The 23,921-nt window shown below is 41.0% G+C and overlaps 1 protein-coding gene across 4 annotated transcripts in view; it reads right to left on the reverse strand.

Moving 5' to 3' along the window:
* Nucleotides 1-12,937, reverse strand: part of CAMK2G (calcium/calmodulin dependent protein kinase II gamma) — a 133,884-nt gene extending 120,947 nt beyond the window's left edge. For 2 of the 4 annotated variants that reach the window (XM_023929412.2, XM_086901087.1), the window contains exons 1-2: nucleotides 12,836-12,937; nucleotides 12,067-12,212 (exon numbers count right to left, since the gene is read on the reverse strand). In XM_023929412.2, the coding sequence (XP_023785180.2) occupies nucleotides 12,067-12,203 (137 nt within the window). In that variant the 5' untranslated portion in view covers nucleotides 12,204-12,212; nucleotides 12,836-12,937. Of the gene's footprint in view, nucleotides 1-12,066; nucleotides 12,593-12,835 lie in introns of those variants that run through there. The other 2 variants (XM_086901099.1, XM_086901093.1) reach the window with 2 other exon arrangements.
* Between the last annotated feature and the right edge of the window lie 10,984 nt (nucleotides 12,938-23,921).

The following is a 23,921-nucleotide window of genomic DNA, read 5'->3' on the forward strand; positions in this document are numbered from 1 at the left end:
GAATTGGCTGATAACACGAAATTCAAGTGTGAGATTATATATACAGAGGTGGACAATGTTGCTGATACAAAACCTGCACTGCATTTCCACCACCCAAAATGACGTTAAATGTCCTTTGTGCAGGAAAAGTGAGCTGTTAAGTTTGTGCTGTGGTTGCGCTAGGCGATGTAATCAGGAAATATGCAACCCCTTCCCCAATGTTAAAATGTACAGAGGAACTGGAACAGGGCTCTGTTCCAACAACACAAAACTGAGAGTGGAGGATAAGGACCAAATTTTAGCATGCTGTAGTGAATAAGCAGCTAGAGGGAGTGAATCTTATGCAGAGGAAAGCAGCTGAGCCATGACCAAAACGTACAGCAACAGGAGAGGTTTACCTAAAGCTATGTATTAAACTGAGAGCTATTCTGAAGTTGAAAACTGTTTTAATTGGATTCAAGAAGTGTGCTCTACACAAACCACCCCATGATATTTGAGAAGCTCTGATAGCAGTGGTCCCATAAAAATACACAAGGAATGTAAAAAGAGGGAGACCGAAGAGGACATTTCTCGTCTTCAAGTGCTACAAGGAAAAGTGAGGTCTGGCAATCAGAAAGGGAACAGGAGTAAGTGTGTAAAGAAAATCTAACCATGTGTTCTGCATAGCAAGTGCTACAGAAACAGATTGCTAACTGAGAAACTTGTGTTAAGTGAGAAGTGGGATATAAATTGAGTGACAGACTTGATTAAACCAAGTACTGAGTGGGAGACTAAATTATGGGAGTAGAGTTTTAAAAAGGAATGTAGACAAAATGAAGCAGGAGGAGGGGTGGCAATATGGATAAGAGAGTATTGTGTCAACAGAAAGAAATATTGATGTTCTGGCTGACATTCCAGTCTACTTGTACTGAGAGCAAAACTGCAAACAGAGGTGAATCTGGATGGTGCCTGGTCAGAATAATGTTGCAGAGACCAGAAAATACCTGAACAGTAAGAAATGGTTTTGAGAGCTTGTGCACTAGTAATGGGAGATTCAGCTAATGAACAGTAAGTGAGATCCTGACCTGAGTTATATGCAGGATTGAAATCTGGAAGTAATGCTTTGCTTCTGGTATTAGCCAGCTGCAGATTTCACATTATCAGAGTGGCAGTTTTGGTCTCTATCTTTGAAGTAGCACAGTTTGGCTTATGCAGTACTCTGAACTGTCAGGGATCTGTGAGGTAATAATCTGATTTTAATAACTGGAGCTGAGTAAGAGGCACTAAAGAAATTAAGTAAAATGCAAAGGATTTCATGCAAAGCCCATGGGCGTAAATGGACATTTCCTCTGATGTTAATGGACTTCGGATCAGACCCCATCTGTCCATGGAGCCTAAGGTCAGCTTTGGTATGTTGAAGAATGTCTGTGGGAAGACAATAACACAAAAGCGTTGCTCTTTAGGGAAGCAGAGTGAAGGACTAAAAAATATTTCACAGAAGCTATCTGGAATTCAAACTACTGTGGAAAATGAGAAGGATGCTGGAGAAAATGCATGATAGCATCTTTCCAGCAAGGTTGAACAAGCCCAAGGGCAGCATGTATCAGTGTGCGGAGTGGAGCAGTGCTGGCTAGTACCAGATAGGAAGAAATGGTGTTAGCAAAAGTAAAGGGTGGAGTTAGAAATCGGTCTGAGAGGTTGAAAGCAAGTAGCAAAAAAGAAACCTGGAATAAAGAAAATGAGTAGGCATATTTTTTAAACGTACCTTTCTTGGTTTCTGCTATTAACTTGGGGGTCCCGCAAAGAATCAGCCAATTTTTCTCTCTATACCTCCACTCTCCAGCCTGCCTCTTTAAAGTGAGTAGCTCCAGGTAGGCCTTATCTCTCACAGAGATGTTACAGGGCATAAATTCAATCTGCCCTGCTATTGTTTGGGCTTCCTGACACTACTTCAGTATAGTAACAAAAGAAAATGCAAAACAAAACATCCAAACATCTAAAATTGTGTGAAATATTCCATCATCTTAAAATGAGAAATTTTTTGGCAGGTGAGGAAAAGTTTTGAAATTCTTAACTATTCTCTTGCTTTTGAATCTACAAAGGAATATTCAAAGAGTTACCTAAATGAAGCATCATTTTATCATTACTGTTTATGGACTCACATTCATATTCACAGAAGAAAGCCCCCTTATTTTCTTAGGTGAATATTCATGTTGGTTATACAAAATCTCAGATTTTTTTAATTTGTTTTTTTACTTACATTGTTGAGTATCTACCAAGAAAATCAATTTTCTTTAATGTGCCTGGTTGTTCTCTTCCTTCTCCCAAACTGATATTCATTTGCTACCTCTGAGGATTTATAAATGAGGCTGATAAAAATAAAAGGTAGCATGCATAGAAAGAAGATTGGAAAGAAAGGAACTTTTTAGTGAGTGAATATAAAATTTATATTTGAAATAAACGATAGAGTTCTGGAGAGAAGCAAATATTAAATTACCCTATTAGTAGAGACTATTCAGCCATCCATCTAGTTTAGTGTCTTGTCTTGAGTAGTGACCTATTCCAGATGATAAATGTAAGGGAGGAGGAAGAGAAGGGTATGAAAGGAAGACAGAAAAGGGAAAGGAATCAAAGCAGGCCAATAAAGAAATCCGTGTAATATGACCCACGTGCATATTGCATGCTTCTTGATTAGAGAGTGGCTTTCCTCCTGACCCCAAGCTAATGATCAAAATATGCCCTGAAGCACCAGGATTGGTAGCCCCTGTAATTTTGATCCTAGCTTGTGCCAGTGCACATGCTATTCTGTTTCATGTCAACGCCTAATCCTTTTTGATAGTTACTAAGCTATTTAAGTCAATAATATCCCATGGCTCTGAGTGTCGCATGTTAATTATATGGCTCATAAAACATATAACCTGATCTCATTGCAAATTTGTTCTATTTTAATGTCTCTGTGTGCTTTCTACTGTTACGAGACAGGGTCAGTAGGTAGTGTGAGCAAGTGGCCGGCCCTGATCTGTACATCTCTGCTCTTTTGTGCTGGGGGTCACTGCCCCAGGCACTCAGACCAAGGAGGGGGCAGCTGTGTCTGGCAGGGTCTCAGTGCCTGGGTGCATCAGGCTCGGTCTACCTGCTAGCAGCCTGCCTGCTTCCCCAGCCTCCCTAGTGATCCATGGGGGCACATGCCTTTCACTGGGATTTTTCCAAGTTACCTAGACACAAAGGTGTTTTCCTCTCAGCTTGAAGAGCTTGCAACTTTGGATTTCAAAAACATGGACTAGGTCCCTAACTAGGAAAGGGAAGCATTTGCTCCACATTCAGCATATTTAACTGGCAAAAGCTCACTCCACACTATCTTTTCTCTACAGCCTTATCCTACCTTAATAAGGGATCAATATCAGGTTTATTGACAGATACCACAGGCTGTTCTGGATTCCTGCACAACTACATATGATACAGGTAAAGCCTAATGGAAGATAACACATGGATGGTCTGGAAGAGCTGAGTACTTATCCACAAAACATATAGAAGGGGCTACAGCAGCCTGATTTTATGTTTCTCATCTCATGAAAATTCAAGTCCCTTCAATACTAGCATGAGCTCTAGGTCAGAAACTGAGCGAGCTCCAGAACTCACATTTTCAGATTCCTCTTGGAAACTTCCTTTGCTAGAGAAATGTAATTAAACAATTTTTGAATGCTGAGCTGCAATGTCTACTGGCTGCTCTCTTAACTGATCAGTTTTACAACATATTATGCTTTTATCACATCTAAATTATCCTTTGAAATTTATCCATAGGACCCTATAGAAAACAGAAAGAATTATGAAAGTCAGACAAATAATGTGAGCAACAAGAACTTCCTCTAGTTCTATATCTAAAAGAATATTAATAACAATGCATTAAAAAACTCCCAAGTTTTCATTTTTATCTTCTTGAAACTGGCCAATGTCAACTGTTAATCAGGTGAAGAGCAGTGTTTCCCACCACTTATATGGCAACAAGGTCATGTTCCACAAGCTCCTTTAATAACTATCCAGTAACAGTTACTGGTATGCTAAAATCACTCTCAGATGAGGTTAGCCTCAAAACATTTAATTTCTGTTGCCTCCCTTGGTGGATGGATGACAGAGAAACAGATTTTCCTGCTTCACCAGAGGAAGTGAACAGATCCATGCGACCAGTGCCCAGTTTAGCTTAATAGTGACTCCAGGCAGCTCTGTTGTCAGTGAAGGGTTACTCTGTGGGTATACGATAGTGGGGAAACATCTTGAACATTCATTTGAATATGGCCATCGCAGTGGAATGTTCAGGGGCTATTTTAAGATTCACGCTGTTTGTTTAAACAAGATGGCATGACTCAATGACTGTTACGTAAAGGATGAACACAGATTTCTCCCTATATCCCAGATATCTCCACCAACTTAAAATACTGTATGGAATTATACCATGCTGAATGGTATTGATTACTGAATGGATACTCAAAACTAATGCCACATGCTGGAATGGGGTCTCCCTCTTTATAAATTAAGGTCCCTGTCAAAGGAAAGGCTAATATTGCAAAAAAGATGATGGATGGACAGGCCACAAGAGCTGAATGCTGCCTTTCAGAGTTTTGAGAAGAATATGAACAAGTAACTCCCTCATTGCTGGGTTTCACCCATAACCAAAAGGAATGAGAAATGAGCAGTTTGGTTTCCGGTGATCAGTCAATGCGATCTATTGCTACTGCTGAAAGAAAAGACTTCCATTAAGTGCCAGCTGCAACAAATTTTATTTCTTTGCTTTTTAAAATGGAGAACAGAGTGCTGAGAAAACCTCCAGTTTAACTCTCACAACCAAAGTCATCAAAATATTTGGCTATTACTAGCTCTATTTGAATTCTATTCAAATTATGATAAACTAATGTATCTCACACTATCCATTTTGCCATCTTGTCATCTCAGTTGAATTTATGGCACAGTCCTTGGAGAGATACTAAACTTCTTCCATTGAGTTTTCTATTAGAGCTTGATTTAAATGTCTGTGAATTACTGTCTCAGAATAAAAATGCTAAACACCAAAGATACCTTGAAGTGTGTGCAGACTCTTGAGATTACAAAGAGACCAAATGATTCCCTTGGGGAATTTGCTGTCAAATAGTATATTGACGGATCAATCTCGAACTGCAGTCTATTCAGAACAAGGCATCTGTCTGGTCTTGTTTGGTTAAAATACTGTGTGTGTCAGGTAGCATGTCACTGACTGATCAGTTTTAAACTCTCAAATCATAGCACCCTACCAACTAAACATCAAACCATAACTGGAGTTATTTAACATTAACACAAAAGAATAGAAAGCTAATTAAAAATACAGAGGTTTATTATTAATTTTATTAAACTTGCAGCTTGAAAGTTTTTGGTTTGAGAAAGAGCACTCTGTGCGCCTTGCCCTCATGGGAGTGCTGAATTATAATATGTAACATGACAGAATCATCCAGCACTGGGATTCACAAACACTTTTATCCTGAGAGATTACTCCGAATCTGGAGACATTACAAGCAACATTTAATCATCAAAGCTCCTGGTCCATTATAAGCCATGAAGTAGTGTACTTCCACAGCACAAACGTCACTGCCAAAATTGGCATGAACTGGCCCCTCCTGGCAGCCTCAGGAAGTCAACGTTTACAGAGCCTGTGCTTTCCTGTCATCACCAGGCAGAAGTCCTTTCAAATTTAGGACTAAGGCAGGAAGGGTGTATTTTGCCTAACAATGTCCACAGTACAAGTACAAAGGAGTAGATGCAGAAGCAATGTCTCCAGAGTATTTCACCATCACTTTCACCAGCACAAAACTCTCAAATAACACCTGTTAGCAGAAAATACTGGTTTTCCTTTTTTCATCTTTGAATCTTCTTGGTTCAGTGTTGCACGTCCTCAGTTTAAACAGTAACTGTTTAAAGATGACCTTGACATTTTTAAAAGAGCCTGTAAAACCTCTCCACTGTAAAACAGCCAGTTTAACATTTATGCATCATTTAAAAAAAATAAACATTTTAACCAAAATTGCCTGAATGTTTACACAATGGGAGAGATGGCTCACAGGACTCTTCAAAGAACATTGGCAGTAATTTTCTACCCTGAGTAAAATAAATTAATTAACACACACATCCTGTTTCACATCAAAAGAAAATCTGGCTCCAAGGAACAATCCAAAGGAGAGGGCCTGTGAATGTTTACAAATACAGCCTGAGCCAACAAGAGCAGCAAGAGGGTATTTGAGAACCACAGCAAAACCTCCACCTAACAGCTGGACTCTCTGGTTTCTCCAGGTTTCAGTTCTGCCTTTGTGTAACAAATAGGGAACACTCAGTGAGAAAGGCCTGATTTCCCAGCCAGAGCAAAAGTAAAATAAAGATTTACACTCCCCATTACAGCCACAAAACCTGTGGGAATAAGTGAAGTAAATCATATTTTACAGTGAGGGAAATGAGCCAGAGAGTGGGACAGTGACTCTCTCATGACCTCATGGGAGTGCATCTGTTATGGGAAGGCAGAATTCAGGTTGCTCCTCCAACATGAACATATACAAACGTTTTCCTGTGGATCTTGATTTTGGGTGAATGTAATGCAGTGGTGCCACTCTGAATTAAACATGCAGCTTTCATCAGATTTCTCCCAGAAATTATGCCTCAGCATGGAGTGCCATTCACAATTAAAAACTCAGTGAACCTTCCTTATGTTCCTGCGTCTCTTTTCTATGGAGTGGCTGTGACTGCTACTGCTTTCTACACCTCCTTCTGAGTGCACTTTGTTCCTTGTATCTTGTAAATAAAAGTAAAATGCAAAAGAAAAAAAGATGGTTCTTGACAGGTTAAAAAAATTACACCCAACATCTGTCAGTTTGGGTTGGGATCCCCATTAAGAATCCACTACTGTGAGTCTGCAGTGACACAGACTTCCTGCCTTTAAAGGGCAGTAGGCAAACACACCTGACTGTGCGGAAACACAAATATTTGCACATTCAAAAGCCCTCAAATATCCAATTTCTATACTGCAGAGGATGGTGTTTCTACGTTTAATGACCTTATGTTACATTTGAGAAATACCAGTGAAAAAATACATCCCAGCAAGAGAATAAGATGCTAGCTCGTGGCTGTTTGTTTCTTGAATACTTGAAAATCACAGAAGTATGTGCAAGCACGTGAAGCAGAACCATGCTCCTTGTCACCAAGATGTGGATAAGGCGACTCATGCTGAGGTGTGCACGTGTACATGTGACTGGATGGTGCACAGGCCAGGTGGATGTAGGTACTGCAGTCCCACAAATGGGAACAAAAGCAGATACCATAAACTGCAAAGAAAGATGAAAGGGGTTTTTACATATATATTCCAAGACACACAATACATGTAAAAGCCAAGGATCCAGAAACAATAGGGAGGAACTGACTTAGAGTGAGCTCCATGCGGCAAACAAGGATAGGCTAGGGTGTGTCAGAGAGAGAGAGTGACAAAGCATTTGATGTTTACATGAGAAAATAAATGCTGTCAATACAATTAAGAGCCAAACTCCATTTAGCTTTTGCTTCTGAGTGAGTTTGGAAGAGGATGTGCACTCAGTGATCCCACACAGCTGTAACATTTGGTTGTCATTCTTATGGGAAGAGCAAGCTCCCTGTGGAAATGACACCTGCTGGCTATAGTTAAAATTCACAGAACTAACATCTGTCTCACTTTGGCATCTGTCTATATTCCTAGACATGCACAGGGGTAGGTGATAGCACAACCTGGACTGTCCCTGACCGCACTGGATGGTCCTCAAGTCCAGAAGCCGGAGTAATTCATTTGACAAATGAATGATGCCAGTTGAGGATTTGAAAGTCCTACTCCTAGCCCACAATTCACTTTGGCAAGAGAGAACAGGAGAGTTAAAAACTTAGTTGTTTTACCTGTCACTAATTATGATGCAGAAATACCGTTTCAGAGTGAAACTAAAGAGTTTTACAGGAACACACAAAATGTTTGAGATTGCATTTCTCTTGCTTTAGGAGAGCTTCGTATCATATTCATATTTTTCTGTCAACAACTTAGATGTTTTCTAAACCTAAATATTGCCTATTTATTTAAATCTATACTTTCACCCTTTTGTCTCAAGGGTCTAATCCTCTTGTTTTCTTGGGATGGTATGCATTTCTTGATAGCTGAAACTTTCTTTATGATTTTCTAAAGCATATTTACCAAGACTGATATCACAAAGGTGACTGCCTAGATCAGCAGCTTTTTTCTGTATGTGAAACATTGTCATGGATGCAGTTTTGAGCTATGATTACCATCCAACTGATTTAGAGATGAGGTCTTATGGACACCATGCACACTTTGATCATTAAATTCATTATTTCTTTGTCTCTGCTCACCTGCTAACAAGCCAAATTTACAGAAATCATCTCAATGCTAGAGATTAGAACCTAGCCCCCTGTATTTCCAACACCTTTCTCCAGCTAGAACTTTGTTATAAAGCATATAGCCAGAGCAATAGCAAATGTTCTATTAAGTGAAAAGGATAAAGATTATGAGTGGTTTTTGGTTGCCTCAAGTCTACCTTCACAACACACTAGCATAAAGCTTTGCTCAAACACACAGCACATGGTTGGTCTGGCCTTAGGCTGGTACAAAGACAAGGCCCAGCAACAGCGACATTCACAATTCAAGTTTGCAGCATAACTTCTCCAATTGCCAGCACAGGCTCAGTGAATAACACGCCACACATGCTGGGCTTGTGTGCCACCCTGACCATGTGTGTTGCTTCTAGGACTATTTTTGCTTTGCTTTGTTTTGGGAACAGGAGCACAAGTGACATTCAGGACTCATCTGTGGCTTTCAGCTCCACCTTGGAAGCAAGCAGGTCCTTTGGGATTGGTGCTTGCGGGGACCCATCCTCATGTAAGTACACCAGGACAAGTGAGAGGGGAGAGAAGCACTGCTGAGTACTTACTCCATGTGTATTGTATGGGGACATTTCCTAGCAGTAAATATTAAAGAAGCAGCAGGAGGAAAGATACAAGTTGCATAAACATCTGTGGGATGTGGGACATCTGAGTGAAGGGAGAGGAAGAAAAAAAGTGTTAGTGACTATTGGAACAGTCCTACTACCACTGACTCAAGCAAAAAAGAGGCCACTGTGGGAAAAATTGCAATCCATTGCCAATGCAATTTAGCGTTTATTGAACATGCATAACATGGCAAGATCTCAAGACCTACAGACAGTGAAAATCATCAGGAGATCACAGTACATAATGCCATGAAAAACAGTCCAAACCAAATAGTTTCAAATTTCTTCCTTAACAGACAAAAATGTTAGTAGAAAAGGAGGAGAGCATCGGCTGAGCTGCGTGCTGCGCTGGAGGAGTTCTGATCCCCAGGCAGGCACTCGAGATGCTCAGGAAAGCACCGTGGGGAGACCCCTCGCGGCAGTGCCCGCCCTGCAGAGCCGCTCCCGAGCCTGACCTCGAGTGCGGCAACAGCGGCGGCTGCGGGACCTGACCCGCACACAGACCTCGCCCAGCTGTAAAGACCCCAGCTCTCAATACCCCTAAACTGCCAGAGGACGAAAACCACATCTACAAGAGTCATTTCAACCCTGCGGTTTAATTAGCTAAGAAAACACTTCCAGTTTAAGGAGTTGTGAATTACCCACGTGGCAAAGCTACATTCCCTTCAATCAGCTTCAGCTCTCTGTGCAGCTTTCGACACCACAACTTCCCCTTTTGTTGTCCTCTGCTCCTCTAAAACTCTTTGTGCCCGTTTGCCAGTGTTTCCTTGTTAAAATCAAACCTTACCACAGATCTTGAAGCAGATAATCCTACTTTCTTATCATAAACAATTTCCTCCCCTGAACAGTTTTTGTGCCTTCTTAGTGACAAACAGAGCTCTTTGGAGATGGGCTTAGTTGCACAGGTCAGCAAGTATTTACATAGGGATATACAACAATACAAAGAGATAATAAGAGAGTTGCATTAGGTAGTCATGACTGGGCATCATTACAAAGGCAGAACTCCTAATCAAGGTGAAAGAGTGTTTAGAGAAGGGACTGAGAAGAAACTTCTCTCTCCCTTTTCTGTGTCACTTACCTCAATAATGAAATCAGAAACCATTATTTAGATTCAGTTTAACAGGTTAAAAGGATTTTTGGCCATTAGGAAATTATCACTTGGTATTTTTTAACTATTTAGAGGAGAAATGACAAATATCCACTAATGTATTTGAGGAGAATACCTGATTTATACAAAATAGCCAAGTACATATATTCAAATTTAATTTCTAAGAACCTGTTTTAAACAGCCTTTTAATACTACATATAAAAAGGAGCGGGGAAAGCACAAGAACAAATGCAGAAGCATACCCCATGATGCCATCATAATTCACTTAGGTAATTTTCCCTGAAAGTTATTACAAAGTTAACATCAGGCTGGGCTAGCTATGAGGTACTCCTTCCTTTTGTATTTATCTCAGACAGCAGCTAGTGCAAGACATTTCTAAGCACTGTACTACAATAATCAAATCCATGTCAATTATAAATCTCTTGTGCTTTTAAGAAATTAATGATGCTATATATTGCATATATACTGTAACAGGAGACATCAAAGACCTCAAAGTCTACCTTTCAGCAGCCAGTTTAATGTGAATTAGGATTTTCCAGCCTGAAGATGCCACTTGCTTCTGTCACACAACAGGCAGAAGAACCTCTGATCACTGGATTTAGCAGCTTGCTGAGACAATCTTTACTGAAAGTCTATCTTCCACAAAAGATATCCCCTGTAGAACCCCTTAAATAGCCCTCTGTTGGCATAGGGAATAAGGGAAAATCAACATGCCTAGCTATTGTGAAAAAAAATTACTCCACAGATAGTTAAAGTAAAAAGAGACAAAACTTTGGGAAGTAGAGGTTGCAGGAAGGGGAAGGATTTACTTAATTACTCAAGTAATGGCCCCACTGTGAATGAGCACAGGAGGCATCAAGAAACAGACTAGACCCTGTGGGGAGGTAGTTTGAGCATAAGAGTAATTTCTGAAACAACCACCATGTGTTTGCAGTTGAGAAATGAAGTTGATCACAGTTACTGTAATTACACAAGCACACACTGCCCCCAGAAGGCAGCATCCCACACTTTTCCACTCATGTTGCTTTTTTCTGCTCCCTCTCACTTGCCTGCACTATTTACTGCAGTTAAATGTCAAGTGATGCTTGAGGAGAAAAAAATTCCAGCTTCATGTATGAAATTATGAACTTTGAGTTGATCATTGCTATTCATAAGTAAGAAGGGCACCAAGGATAGTTAAATACATGGAACACCACTCTTACAGAGAGCATTAAGAAAACTAGGAGTCTTCAAATTAGAAAGGTAACAAATTAAAGTGATATGAAACTTGCATATAAAATAACATGGGGATTCAGAGAGAGAAAGAAGATAAAGAAATTGGTAAGTGCTGTAAACATTCCCATTAAGTAGCTAGTCCTGGTATTGTCCCTTGGAATTCACCAAGCCAGGTAGCCTTAGGCTTGCTAGGTGAGTATCAGGCTAGCAGGCCTCAGAACAACGGGTGACATGGTCCTCCAGAGCTCCTCATATTGCTGCTGCCATCCTGTGCTCCCCAAAAGGACATCAGGGCCAGTCAGAAACACCGTCCTACCCCACAGCCTTAGCCTTGTCATGCACTGGACAGAACTGAGCTGGTACTTTCTGAAGGAATTGGGTAAAATCTCTCAATCCCAAGCAAGGTTCTGAATGCTCCCTCCAGCTATCATCTGGGCCTGCACAAATAGATCAGAACCCTGAGCAGAGGTATGCAGCCCTTGAGTGAGCCAAGGATACCTAAGTGGCTGCCACCTTCAGATCATTTTTTTGCAGTCTTCTCACTTTGTTTATATTTATTGAGATACTCTTTTCCTCCAATTCCTGAAAGAGCTTTAAAGCCTTTTCCAAACTTCCCCTTTGCACAACAACACACGCACACACAGCTACAGTAATGTAATTCCCTTTATAATTTCCTAATAGGGTTAAAATATTAAATTCTGGTCCCACAAGACATTTTGCTGTAAACTAAGTGAAATTTATGCTTTCACAAATCACCTGTTCAGTGACAGCACAAGCAGCACTCCTAGAACCGCAGAGGGGAGGGATCCACAGGGATGCCTGGCACAGGTAAGCCGGGCCAGATGAAGACTAGAGCAATCTGAGGGTATTGCAACTCGCAGCAGCAAGAACATTCCTTGTACCTGGGAAGAGCGATGGAAACACTCGCTGACACCGGAGAGAGCAAAGCGGCAGGGCCCGCGGCCGGGACGGGCGGCGGCGGACGCCAGGGGGCGCCCCCGGACAGTGCCGCGGCCCCTCTCTGGGCACGGCCTGACCCAGAGTATCCCGGCCTATCCCAGAGTAACTGGGCTATCTCAGAATATCCCGGCCTATCCCAGAGTATCCCGGCCTATCCCAGAGTAACTGGGCTATCCCAGAGTATCCCGGCCTATCCCAGAGTAACTGGGCTATCCCAGAGTATCCCGGCCTATCCCAGAGTATCCTGGGCTATCCCGGTCCCGGAGGGGCACGGCCGGGCAGCCGCCACCGGGGCCTGCACTGGCCTGCCCGCTGCCCGGCTGCGGCCAAAGACACAACAGCAGTTAGGTTTATCCGTAAGCTGTTCAAAATGTGACACGGATGAGATTGGGGATTTTTTGAGCCGTACTTTGTGTCCTTAGTAGTCTCTAAAATTTGACTTAAAGATTTTAAAGACACAACCCGTTCAAACTTCTTCAAAAATTTACACTGACGTACAAATTTCAAATAAATCAAAGGGTTTATTCAGGCTGTAGAAATTGCCTGTGTTTGGATTTTTGGCTACCTGAACAGCAACTCAAGCTTCCTGTAGATTTACAAGCGAAGCTCAGCCCCTCTCAGCCCCAAGCACAGACCGTATTGCGGGTGATGAAATTGAGCACTTACCGCCCTGCAAGGGCCGCTTTGGCCCTGAGGTGTGTGAGGGAACGGCTGGGGGTGGCGCTCGCCCTCCTCCAACAAATCACCCTCCTGCACTCTAATTCCTGCAATGCCCCGACAAGTAATCAGCAAATCCAATCAAAATCGGGAATCTCCGGTAAGACACTTAATTGTAAACCAAACAAGAAAGAGGAATTGATCAAAGAGCGAAAGGATAATACATCGTGAAATATGACATGCTTTGGTGGCAACATCTAGTTTAAAATTAACGCAGGCTCTGAGAGCTCATTATTCTTGAAAAATTATTTTCAAATACAGGCTCTGTTTGTGGCCTAAGGCACCTCACAGGAGTTGTGACCAGTAAGGAAAGGTCAATGCCATCAGACAATTTACATTTGCAAATATAGACCTGGAGCTGTCGTATTTTAAGTCACTGGCTCCACAGTAGCCTCAGACAAGCCCTATGTTTTTTTTCCTTTTATCTCTTTATTTGCAAGATGTGATAGCAGTTATCTCTCCTATTAATCACAAACAGAGCTCTGACTGACAACTGGTATATAAAGAATGAAGGCTTGTTAACAGTCACTGAAGTTATGCCAACTAACAACCCCGCAAATTCATGCTGTTTGGCTGTGGGTGTATTCATTTAGCTAATGAATATCAGTGTGTGGGATTAACCAGATAAACCTGTGAGTTTCTCACTAGACAGTGAGAAATGAATACTATGTAGGGTGTGCATCCCTCTCAGCTATCCATGATTAATACTTGTTTTTACTAGGGTCTATGCTTTTCATAAACTCCAGAATAATGAGCCCCAGTTTGCACAGGAAGCTTAATTTTTGTAAATGTAATACTCTGGAGGTTATGGCTCCCCAGGTGGCTTACAAAGGACAAACAGAAGTTTGGGAGAAAAACGGTTTTTGCAGTTGAACCTAGATGTGCATCCCCATTGCAAACAGGAGGAGGGGCTGTTGTTTGCAGTTTAGAGTTCCCAGGGCTGTTTGCCATGGCCAAGGGAAATGTTTACTACAGCTGTAATCTGTTATGTGCTGTTGATTTTAATTGCTTTTCAAAATGTGAAGACAACTGTGATATTTGGAAGAGACTGGCAAGCTGCACTAATAAGCTCTGTTGTGCAGCTGATCTAGTTCACAATGTGCTTTGCAGGCATCTCTGCAAAATTTTGTCAGCATCTTGGGGAGAGAGGAAGAAAAGGAAGGATCTTAGATATGCCCTATCCAGCCAAAGAAGTGAGCCTGATTCACTGCTTGGATCTGTATCCACAGAAGCCTAAGCCCTTCCTTAGAAGACCCTACAGAAAGCAGCCAGCTATAGCCACAGAGCTGTGGTGATATTAATTAATGAATTCTTATTGTAAAAGCAAAACTGAACATCAGATTTGACACAAGTTATTTGGTCCAACAAGAACCGTCTTGGAAATTAGTAACATAGTACTTGGGTTAGAAATGGGTAGCCAGCAAGGCACCTTGGTTGAAGGGTCAAAGGGGTTCCTCATATATTTGGGAGCACTCCAGTTCCAGGATAATGTCCCTCTAGAAGCAGCTCCCAAAAGGTTTCAGCCCCTGGTCTCAGCTGGTGATGTATAAAGGAAATTCTTCGCTTCAGTCCGCTAGGCAATTGGTATTCTGTGACACTGACTCACCTAGAAGTGGGTTGGAGGTGCAACATGGGTGCTGGTTACAGCTGGGTGCTCCTGTGTGATGGGAAATGGTGCAGTTTGCTTCATCCAGCCCCTTGGAGTCCAAGAGCATACACTTCCTGGGGCTTGTGTAGAGCCTCAGCCCCAAATGCAGAGTGCATTTTTCACTAGAAAGAGATGAGCCAAAAGAGAATGGCATGACGGAAGGTTAAGAAGATTTGCCTCAGCAAAGCTGTATTGTATAGACTCCATTGTGTAGCTTTTCTTTTGCAGCTGTGAGCTGGAAAATTCAGAAAATGAGGAAAAAACCATCAGCAAGTTTTCAGTGCAAACTGGCAGATTCAAACTCAGTAATGGAGCAAAGCTACTGCTCTCATCCTGTCACACCAAGATACCCAGAAGCTTTACAATAAACCTGCTTGTAAACATGATTTTCAATCATGGATCCCAGTTTCTAATCCAGAAGAGCTAGGTGTGAATTCTCTGTATGCATATTGCTTGGCTCAAACTGCAGCACCAGAAGTTACCATTTCTATTTAGAAGTAGAAGTGAGTGACAAATATGAACTGATATTCAGGAGTGCTTGAGGTCCTGGTAGTTTCAAAGCAAGCTCTGGATGTTCAGTATCTCTGGGAAAAAATGAAATTAAGAGACCCTTGGTTGTTTTCACGTGCCAAATATTAATTCTTGGAAGACTGACCTCACACATGCTAGTTCACTTCTTGTTTCACCTCACTGAGACCTGTTTTCCTCCTCTGGATTATATACATAATAATGATATCTCTCCCTATAATTCATCTGAATAATGCTGTGCAAGTAGTAGATATGATTAATTGCTGTCCACCTCACACATCAGAAATAGGCAAATTGCTAATTTAACCTCTTCTAAAGATTCTGGGTTTTGAACTGTTAATTTGACAAATGAGTGAAAACCCCAAACACTTGCACTTACATACATTGTTAAAATCAAAGCCAAAGCCATACCTTACTGATACGAGCAATGCCTGCAAATAAACAGGCACTTCAGATTTTCTTGCATAAACAACAGGAAACAGGTCTAAGCAAACGGAGACAAGTCCATTCCTTCACCACCCAGTCCTTGGAGCCAGGGCAACACGGCACTGTGCAAGTTCTACCTGCCAGAACCCTGCCTACACCTCCCCTGCCCCAGGGTTTCTGTGTCTGTGCTCCAGGTCTGTGCTGATAGTGTTCGACTGTAATCTGGATTCAGATTAGGAAACCGGGAGCTGCAGTTTTATTCCAGGCAACTGTTGAGGAGTGTGCTGAAGCTAAAACCCTCAGCCTCGACCCTTGCCCAGGCTGTGTCGAGGGACATGTCTGGTCTCTACCTCCCTGCCCCGCTGCTCTCCCGGCCTGACCTCGGCCGTGGCGCTCCGTGCTCAGCTGGCAGCTGTGCTGGCTGGGGCTGGACACTGGCGCTGCGCCTGCCCTGCTCACTGTGCTCCAGCTCACCTTCCCTGCCGAGCACCCGCCCCTGCTGCTCCCTGGCAGCCCTCTCCCTTTCTCACAAAGGGATCAAAGGTGAAAAAGAAAGCTCTCCTTATTGTATTTCTTTATGCTGGATGAAAAATTATCATTTATTTGATTGCTTCGGGTAAGCAGAAGTCCCTTCATATTTCTGTGCCTATAATGACCTAGCTTTAATTTTCATTGTGAATTAATCAAAAAATCTGTTTGGATGGAAAGCTTTCCTGGAAGCTCTGCTCTTACAGGACAAGTGCCTAGCTGGGACTCACAAATGAACCAACTATATCTGGAAAATGCACCCCCAAACTTCCTATTATCTAAAATGGAAATTGCTGAGTGCTTTCAGCACATGCACATATCACTAGCTCCTCACCACACACACAGAGGCTGCCATTCTGTAGAGATCTATGGAGGTGCAGAGTGCACAACCCTGAGTCACCCAGAGAGATCAGCTCTGTCTGAAACAAACCTGCCTTGCCTGTGCCACTGGCAGGGCTGGGGTGATGAACACACCACCCTGGCATCTGGGCCACGTTGGCCTGCCTTTGCTGAGGGGCATGGAGCAATGGTAGCAAACACCAACCACATTCACCTTGTGTCATACAACCCCAGTAATCAATCCTGGGGGAGAAAGCAAAAGTGTAGCTCAGCGTTGTAGCCAATGCATTATATGCTATCTATAGAAAAAAAGACAGGCAGAAAAGCCTTTTCAGTGGCCCACTGGCTCAATGATACGCATTGCCACTATCCTGCATAGAGGTAAGATGCAAAACAAATGTGCTACCAGCTGACCAACTAGACACAGGCACTTAGAATGTTACTCCACTTAGCCTGTACTTTTAAAGTCAAAGTATTGGATCTTCTCCTTGTGTTTGTGCAGTTTCTTAACCTAATGGGACTTTGATCTATAACTGATATTCCTACAGCTATTCAATAGCTGAGGCATTTAAGGGATATCAGAAAATTGCTCAGTATAACTGGCAGGTAGCCTAACTGGTTGTCACAGCACAAACTAAGGATATGACAAAGAAAACAACTTTGAAAGAAAAGTAGAAGCAAAATGGTAGGATAGTTTTGTGCTGTGGCTACACACGACATAATGAATGAAAAAGGAATGCTTTTGAATAGTTGTTCTATTTTAAAAAGCAGATATTAATTACCACATTGACCTAAAGGGAGAATGACAGAATCTAAAAATTACTTTTCCCAAGTAGTTTAACTTTAAAAAAAGCTAGTCTTTCTTTTGGGTAAATACAGCAGTAAAGAATCAAAGCTTTATCATATTAATGCTGTAACCCAAAGCAAAAAGCACCATGTTATTTTAAGCCCATTTGTATCTCTAATACACTTGAAATTATTCTAGCCATTGCATGATGATTGCTTGCTGAGATTTTCCATATGATTAGTTTCACTCTGATTTATCAATTTTCTAAATTTATTTTTTTATAACACATTTTTGTTTTTCTGAGGCCAAACATGTTGTTTTCAGCATCTTCTCTAACTAGCAATAGTTGAATGATATGACCAATTAAAAGCAGATTACACTGCATGGTGTATTTCCTTTATGTCTTCAGCCTGTGCCTAATAGCACTGTTTTTCTTTCTAAAAAATATTTTGGTTTCCTTGAAGAAGTCCAGCGACAGAGATGAAAACAAAGATTAAATTATCCAAACACAGATGCTCAAAAGCAAACATATAAGAACCCAGTACAAGGATCCTTAGAAAAAGTAATGTTTTAATTTGCTAGAGAACAAATATTAAGAGTATCAGATGAGGGGACATGCTGAGCCTTGGATTTTGAAGGAAGCTACTTCAAAACATCCTGTTTCTTAAAATGACTGATCTTATCTGTGAAACAGCAACATGCTTTTTGCCTCATTTTATCATTTGGGAAGGTGCCCCAGACCAATAGCTGTGATAGTCAGAGAATTTCAATTTCCAGCCTAAACATACTTAAAACCACTGGACACAATCTGAACAGTCTGTTCCAGGGATTCCCTTAAGTGACACTTCTTTCATAAATAGCTTCTGTCATGTAAATGCCAATGGAGACATATATCATTTTCATCTGGTCATCTCTGTGCCCTCAATAATTCTCCAGATCTCTTCAAATAGAATTACACCCTCCACTCCTTGGGTGCCCAGCTTCCTACAGGCTCACCTGTATGTACTTACTGCTTACTGCTTTTTGTTCCCTTGGACCCTCTGCTCTTGTGTATGTATTTATTAGCTTTTTGTCTGTGTAACATTCAGTGTTAGCAGATTCATCAGCCATGTGCAAGGGAAGGAAAGCTGCCTTCTTCCAGCCTTCACTGGTACACCATGCTTTCATCCTCATCTCCTAGAGATGAGGCTGCAGATGACATAGCACACGAGCAGAGTTCAGCCAAGGAGCAGATCTTCAGCTGAACAGATTGACACTTGCTGAGCCTGACAGACATCTGACTTTCTGAATATCCACAGCATTTGCAGACACTTGCAGTTAAAGGACGTGTTTTAAGATGTTGGTTCAGGGAGTTAATTTTAATGTATTTGAACAGATTTGAACTGAAAATAAACAATAACTCTACAAAAGATCCCAAGAATCCTAAGAAAAGACAAGCTTTAAATGAATGAGCTGGACATTTTAAATAATCCAACAGCAGTGAAGGTTCTTACAGCCAATGTGTGAGTCAGTGACAGAGCTGGTACTAAAACTTAGCTTTGCAGTTCATGAATCCAGTGTCCCTACAAGGCACAAAACTGGCTACTACAGCAAAGCAGCTTATGTGCATTTTCAGAGTGAGAGAAGAGACTGGAAACTGTGCTACTCACCAAGCTCTCAGTTAACAGCCAGGTCAAAAGGCAGGATGCCAACCTGGATAGATCAAATATCTATCTATGCTGACATTGCTAAAAGCATATGAAATATATAACTGTATTAACAGATTCTGCAGTGGACTAGTTTGTCCTTGTTATTGAGGCAACTCAAATAGGTCATCACTTATAATTATCAGTGAATTTCCCAGTTGTTCAAAAGCAGTATTTTTATGAGCTCCTCAGCATTCCCTCAGTCTTGTCTTAGCTTGAAGAGAAGGAAAACCCCTCACTGATACATGAGAGAGCAGGAAAGCAGACACAACAAAAAGCACAGCGTTGCTTAATGAATTGGGAAAGAAATGAGAACATCTGTCTTGTAGCTTTTTGCATACAAGGTCCTTCCCCCAGCACCACTTAGGGCGTGTGTACTTGCCTTGCTTTCCCGATTATCATGTACCAAGTAAGAAAGGAATAGATTCAAGCAGGAAGCTTGAAGGGTAATTTTTAATATCCACTCCGAGGTTACCAATAGGATCCATGTCCCTGTGTTTTGTCTAACTATAGGCTAAACTGCTACTTGTAGGTATAAGCTAACTCTGTATAAATCAGATTTAAAGTGGCTTAATCCATTTACACTTGCAGCTGCAGCAGCTTTATTCATGGGTTCATCAAGGTAAGCTAATTGTACCTTTCTGGTTACCAACCTTCTCCAATACACATACCCTGCAATAAAGTGAAGCACCATAAATTTAAAGTGACTGAAGGTAGTGAGCATATTCTTCACATACCCATATTGTAAGGCATTTCTGCCTTAGGAAAAGAAAATAGAACTGAAAAATCTCTCACAATTCATTACAGATTAAAGCACTTCAATTATTCATTTGTTTTAAGAATATGATCCATGTGTGGTTGGTCAAATAAGTAGGGATTCCTTCTCAAAAGCTGATATGGTATGAAAAATTACTTGATCACACTAAAGTATCTTCTAAATGCAACTTTTTTACAGCAGCCCATAACCTTTCATTAGTTCTGTAGAAATGCACTAACCGTCACCACAAACAGAAGGCCTGAAAATGAGTGTAAGGATAAATTAATTAAGTAAATAAAGCTTTAAGTAGCTGATCCATTGATCACAGGGGATTGTGGTTTCTCTAGAATCACTTACCCAAGCCACTGTCAGTAACAAAACTCTAATGCACTATCACATAGTATGTGAATCAGCACCTTCAAACGTGTTCACCTGCACACTGACAGTGGTGTTCAAAGGTGTTAGCCTGCAGCCAGAGCTTCTTAGTCTTTGTAGAAGAAAAGGAATCATTCATTGCTTTTCTCATTAGAAATGAGAAATGTCCCTTATAACATTCAGGCTCAAATTTCAATTTCAGACATGCTAAAGCACAAAGAGTGATGATGTGTCTGAATTTCTCCATCAACAGTTTGCAGGAATAGAATCAATTACATGTCCCACCAACACTCTTTCCAGCAGGTGAGAGTAGAACTGCTCTTCTGGTTGTTTTCCATCCACAGAACAGAATGAGAATTCACAGGTTTTCAGCATATTATGATATACTGCTACTCTATATTCATGATGCCCTGAAAAGGAATGTACTTCCCTATTTGCAAGAAACTAGCTCCTTGAAGGTTTAACATTATCCCAGGGAGGAAGGAGATAAGCCATCCTATAAAGGATGTCTGTAATTAATAATAAATACAATGAAGGAAAGAAAAGATCATCCTGTTGGAAAGCAGTGTGAAAGGAAACAAGGATCAATTTCCTCCTAAAACCACACATTCACCATGCTGTTCATTTCCAGATGCTGAGAGTGTCATTATCTGTCACATTACAAGGTGAGACCAACTCCTACTGTTCCCTTGGGAACTCATGCAAAGGCTTGATAGAAAATAAACTGAAGGCAAAGCTATCTGAAAAGTTGGAAGAAAGTTTCCAAAGATACATTTGCATTTTGGTACTTCTTTTCTTAGCAGTACTAATGTCATAGAGAACAGAAACCTATGCAAGCAAGGTAAGGCCACTTTACCAATTTTTTCTGTAAGCAGTGACAGAGAATTGAGCAGGAAATGCACCGAGAACTGGCAGGCGGAAAAGCCATCTTCCTGTGCAATGAGAGTGCTGCCTGACACAAACTCTTCAAGAACCTCATGTCTGCAGAGATTAAAATGCCCCAGAGACAGAAGTCCACTGAATAACTTAGGGTTTGGCAAATTCACCTCCTGAACATTGCTGGTTGCCAAGAAAATTCATTCTGACTCACAAGAAGCCATATGTATTGTTCCACAAAAGGATATGAACAAGTAGTATTGATGGCCCATAAAAGCAGTTAAAAAAATCCAGCAGCTTTAATAAATTTCTATCTGGTCTAAAGAATAATTCTGGTCTGCAGAGGAGACCTCCTTTGGCTCACTGCATGGCACTTGTCCAAAAAGACCTGGCGGGTGGCCTGCATGGGAAAAAGGGAGCGAAAGACGGAAGCGGAGGTGACCTGGTAATGTGTCAGCAAGGAGTGGCAGGCCTGAAAAAGACTTTATGGAGCCAAAATGGCATAGAGGCATATAATAAAAGCCTATTTTCCTACAACAGAACTCTTCTTTTTTTTTTTTTTTTTTTTTTTTTAATCCTGTGCAACAGGACCCCTGAGGAAACACCACCTGACCTTCCCAGGACTGATGCTTAGTAATTGATAGTGCTATTCACACAAGTGTCAGGATATTTCATTACAAAATTTGGCCCCTTAATTGTTAGATTTTGTTCTGAATTATTTCAGAGAATGGCTGACTGAAGGTCTGCATATTTGTCCAGAAGATTTACAAAGCGAACAAAAGCAAGCCATAGTACTGTGGATGTTCAGACTCTCATCTGTTAAAAACACTTTGGCCTGGCATATATGTAAGATCTTCTATCTTGGACAGCAGCATGCTTCTCACATAGTCATTAGTCAAAGTGCACAGCATGTCTAGGCAGTAACTAAGGTTTATAGTCCACTAAGTGGAAATGTCAGTAAGAACCTGAAAAACTCTGACTCACCTAAAGCAACAAAAGAAGATGATAGCAAATAATGCAGCTCTACATAATATTTTTCTACGTTGTTTGATGTTACTCTTTTAGGTTAACTATCAGAACTCTTCAACTCTGCTTCCAAAAATAACTCTCTTCATTCCATACCTGTAATATCTTCCCATTCTACACTGACCAGGCTGGAAATAACAGGCTTCCTGGTATTAAAAAACTTACATTTCAAAAAAAATTTTGGATGTCACAAGCTTGCATTTCTCCACTAGTTTCAAGCTTTCAACAAAATTGTAAAATCACATCCAATGAGGATCTAATCCTTGCATCTGGTAACTTATCACTCCTTTAGGGTCTTCATTCTAACTGTTGATGTCTGTCTAAAGGGACTCAAGCATGCTAACAGTATTTGAAAGGCAGAAGAGACAAATTGACAAGACACACCATAAACAGCCAAGATACACCAATAAAAAGCAGGGATAAAAGAGGTATCAACATCCCTGGAACAGAGAAAAGGTTTTAAGTGGCCTTTTTTCTTAGTGGCATAGGGATTGCCCAGATTTGAAGCCCAGAAACACTGCTGTTCTCTGTAAGTAATGGAGCTCAGTCTAATTTTTTGCTGAGAATTCACTATTTGTTTTAATGTCCCCACAAACTATTTGGCAGCAGCACAAAGGTTTCTTCAGACAGCTGTGGGATATTACTGAGCATTTCATGCTCCTAGCAATGCAGTAATTCCCTAACCACTATATAATTAAGGGCTTTGTTGAGGTCCGGTGACATATTTGTGTATTTGAAATGCTGCACCTTGTTTCATGGGTCAGACTGACATGCACCAAGAAAAAAGCCAAATTTCTAGGCAATATAATTTTTCTGCAAAGATGGATTCTTCAATAGTCTTTCTCAGCTGGTAGAAGTGTAGTCCATCCCCAACCTACTCTACTTATGGAGTCCCTTGGAACATAACCATTCTCTGCCTTTACTTTTAGTCACCATTAAAGCCTCAGCGCTCACAGAACTGACTTGGCTTTCTCGAGGTCAGAGCAGCTAAACATTGAGCCTTTTGTTCTCATCAGCCAATGAAAGGAGAACAAAATTCCTGAGTGGATGATTCTATCTTATTTGATCATGGTTTATAATTTCTTCCTTTGTTTCCTGTCATGGACTTCCCTGGGAAAGAAAAGAAGAAGCTTTCCCTGCCTACTGTGTGATTTCCCTGCCCTTCTGCTGACAAGCCAGATGGCTGGCGCTGACTGGTGATACTATTACAGTCTATGCAAGAGGCAAAGGGGAAATGACCTGTCAGCGTTCAAATAATAAAACTTGCAACTGCCACATTTCACTACTGATGACTTACTTATATTTGTCTTTTTAGAGCCTTTACACCCTGTGAAATCCTAAAAAAATGTGAAAATACATAGAGGAATTAAAGACTGATTCTAATAACCTTTTTTCATGCAGGTGCTTCATGAAAATCTGCTGTGAAAGCATGTGTATAACTTATACAGATGTGTGCAGAAGCAAGCACCATTCTTCTATGCTAAGTACATTTACTGAGGACAACATATCATTGACTGCAAGATGGGCAGTTACATCTCTTAAACAGGCATTCATTGAGCTGATAAAAGCTTTAAACAACTTGAGTGGCAATCAGGGATCACCTTCAATTGCCTAACTTTTCCTTTTAAGTGTCGTTTCATGTTTCATGTCCCAGCAACATAAAGATATGAGAACTAATTGAGATGCTATCAGACTTCTGCATTTTTCCAGTTCAACACTATCTGTTCCTTTCATGTACAGATACTTCAGATTTAAGGAATTCTGGCTCAAGCTTTGATATATGTAGAGAAAGATAAAATGTTGTCTCAAAGGATTTTATATGAGTTTCCAAAATCTCACATAGAGAAAAAGAAATTGTAGTTAGAAATTAATATGTTAAATAAAATTCAGAAGGCAGTATAATAGAGAAGTGATATTCTGGGCAAGTATGGGCATTCCAACCTGCTGGTATAGTAGAAA

Source organism: Cyanistes caeruleus, chromosome 8 (genome assembly GCF_971803275.1).
Source record: "Cyanistes caeruleus chromosome 8, bCyaCae1.hap1.1, whole genome shotgun sequence".
NCBI classification, from domain to species: domain Eukaryota; kingdom Metazoa; phylum Chordata; class Aves; order Passeriformes; family Paridae; genus Cyanistes; species Cyanistes caeruleus.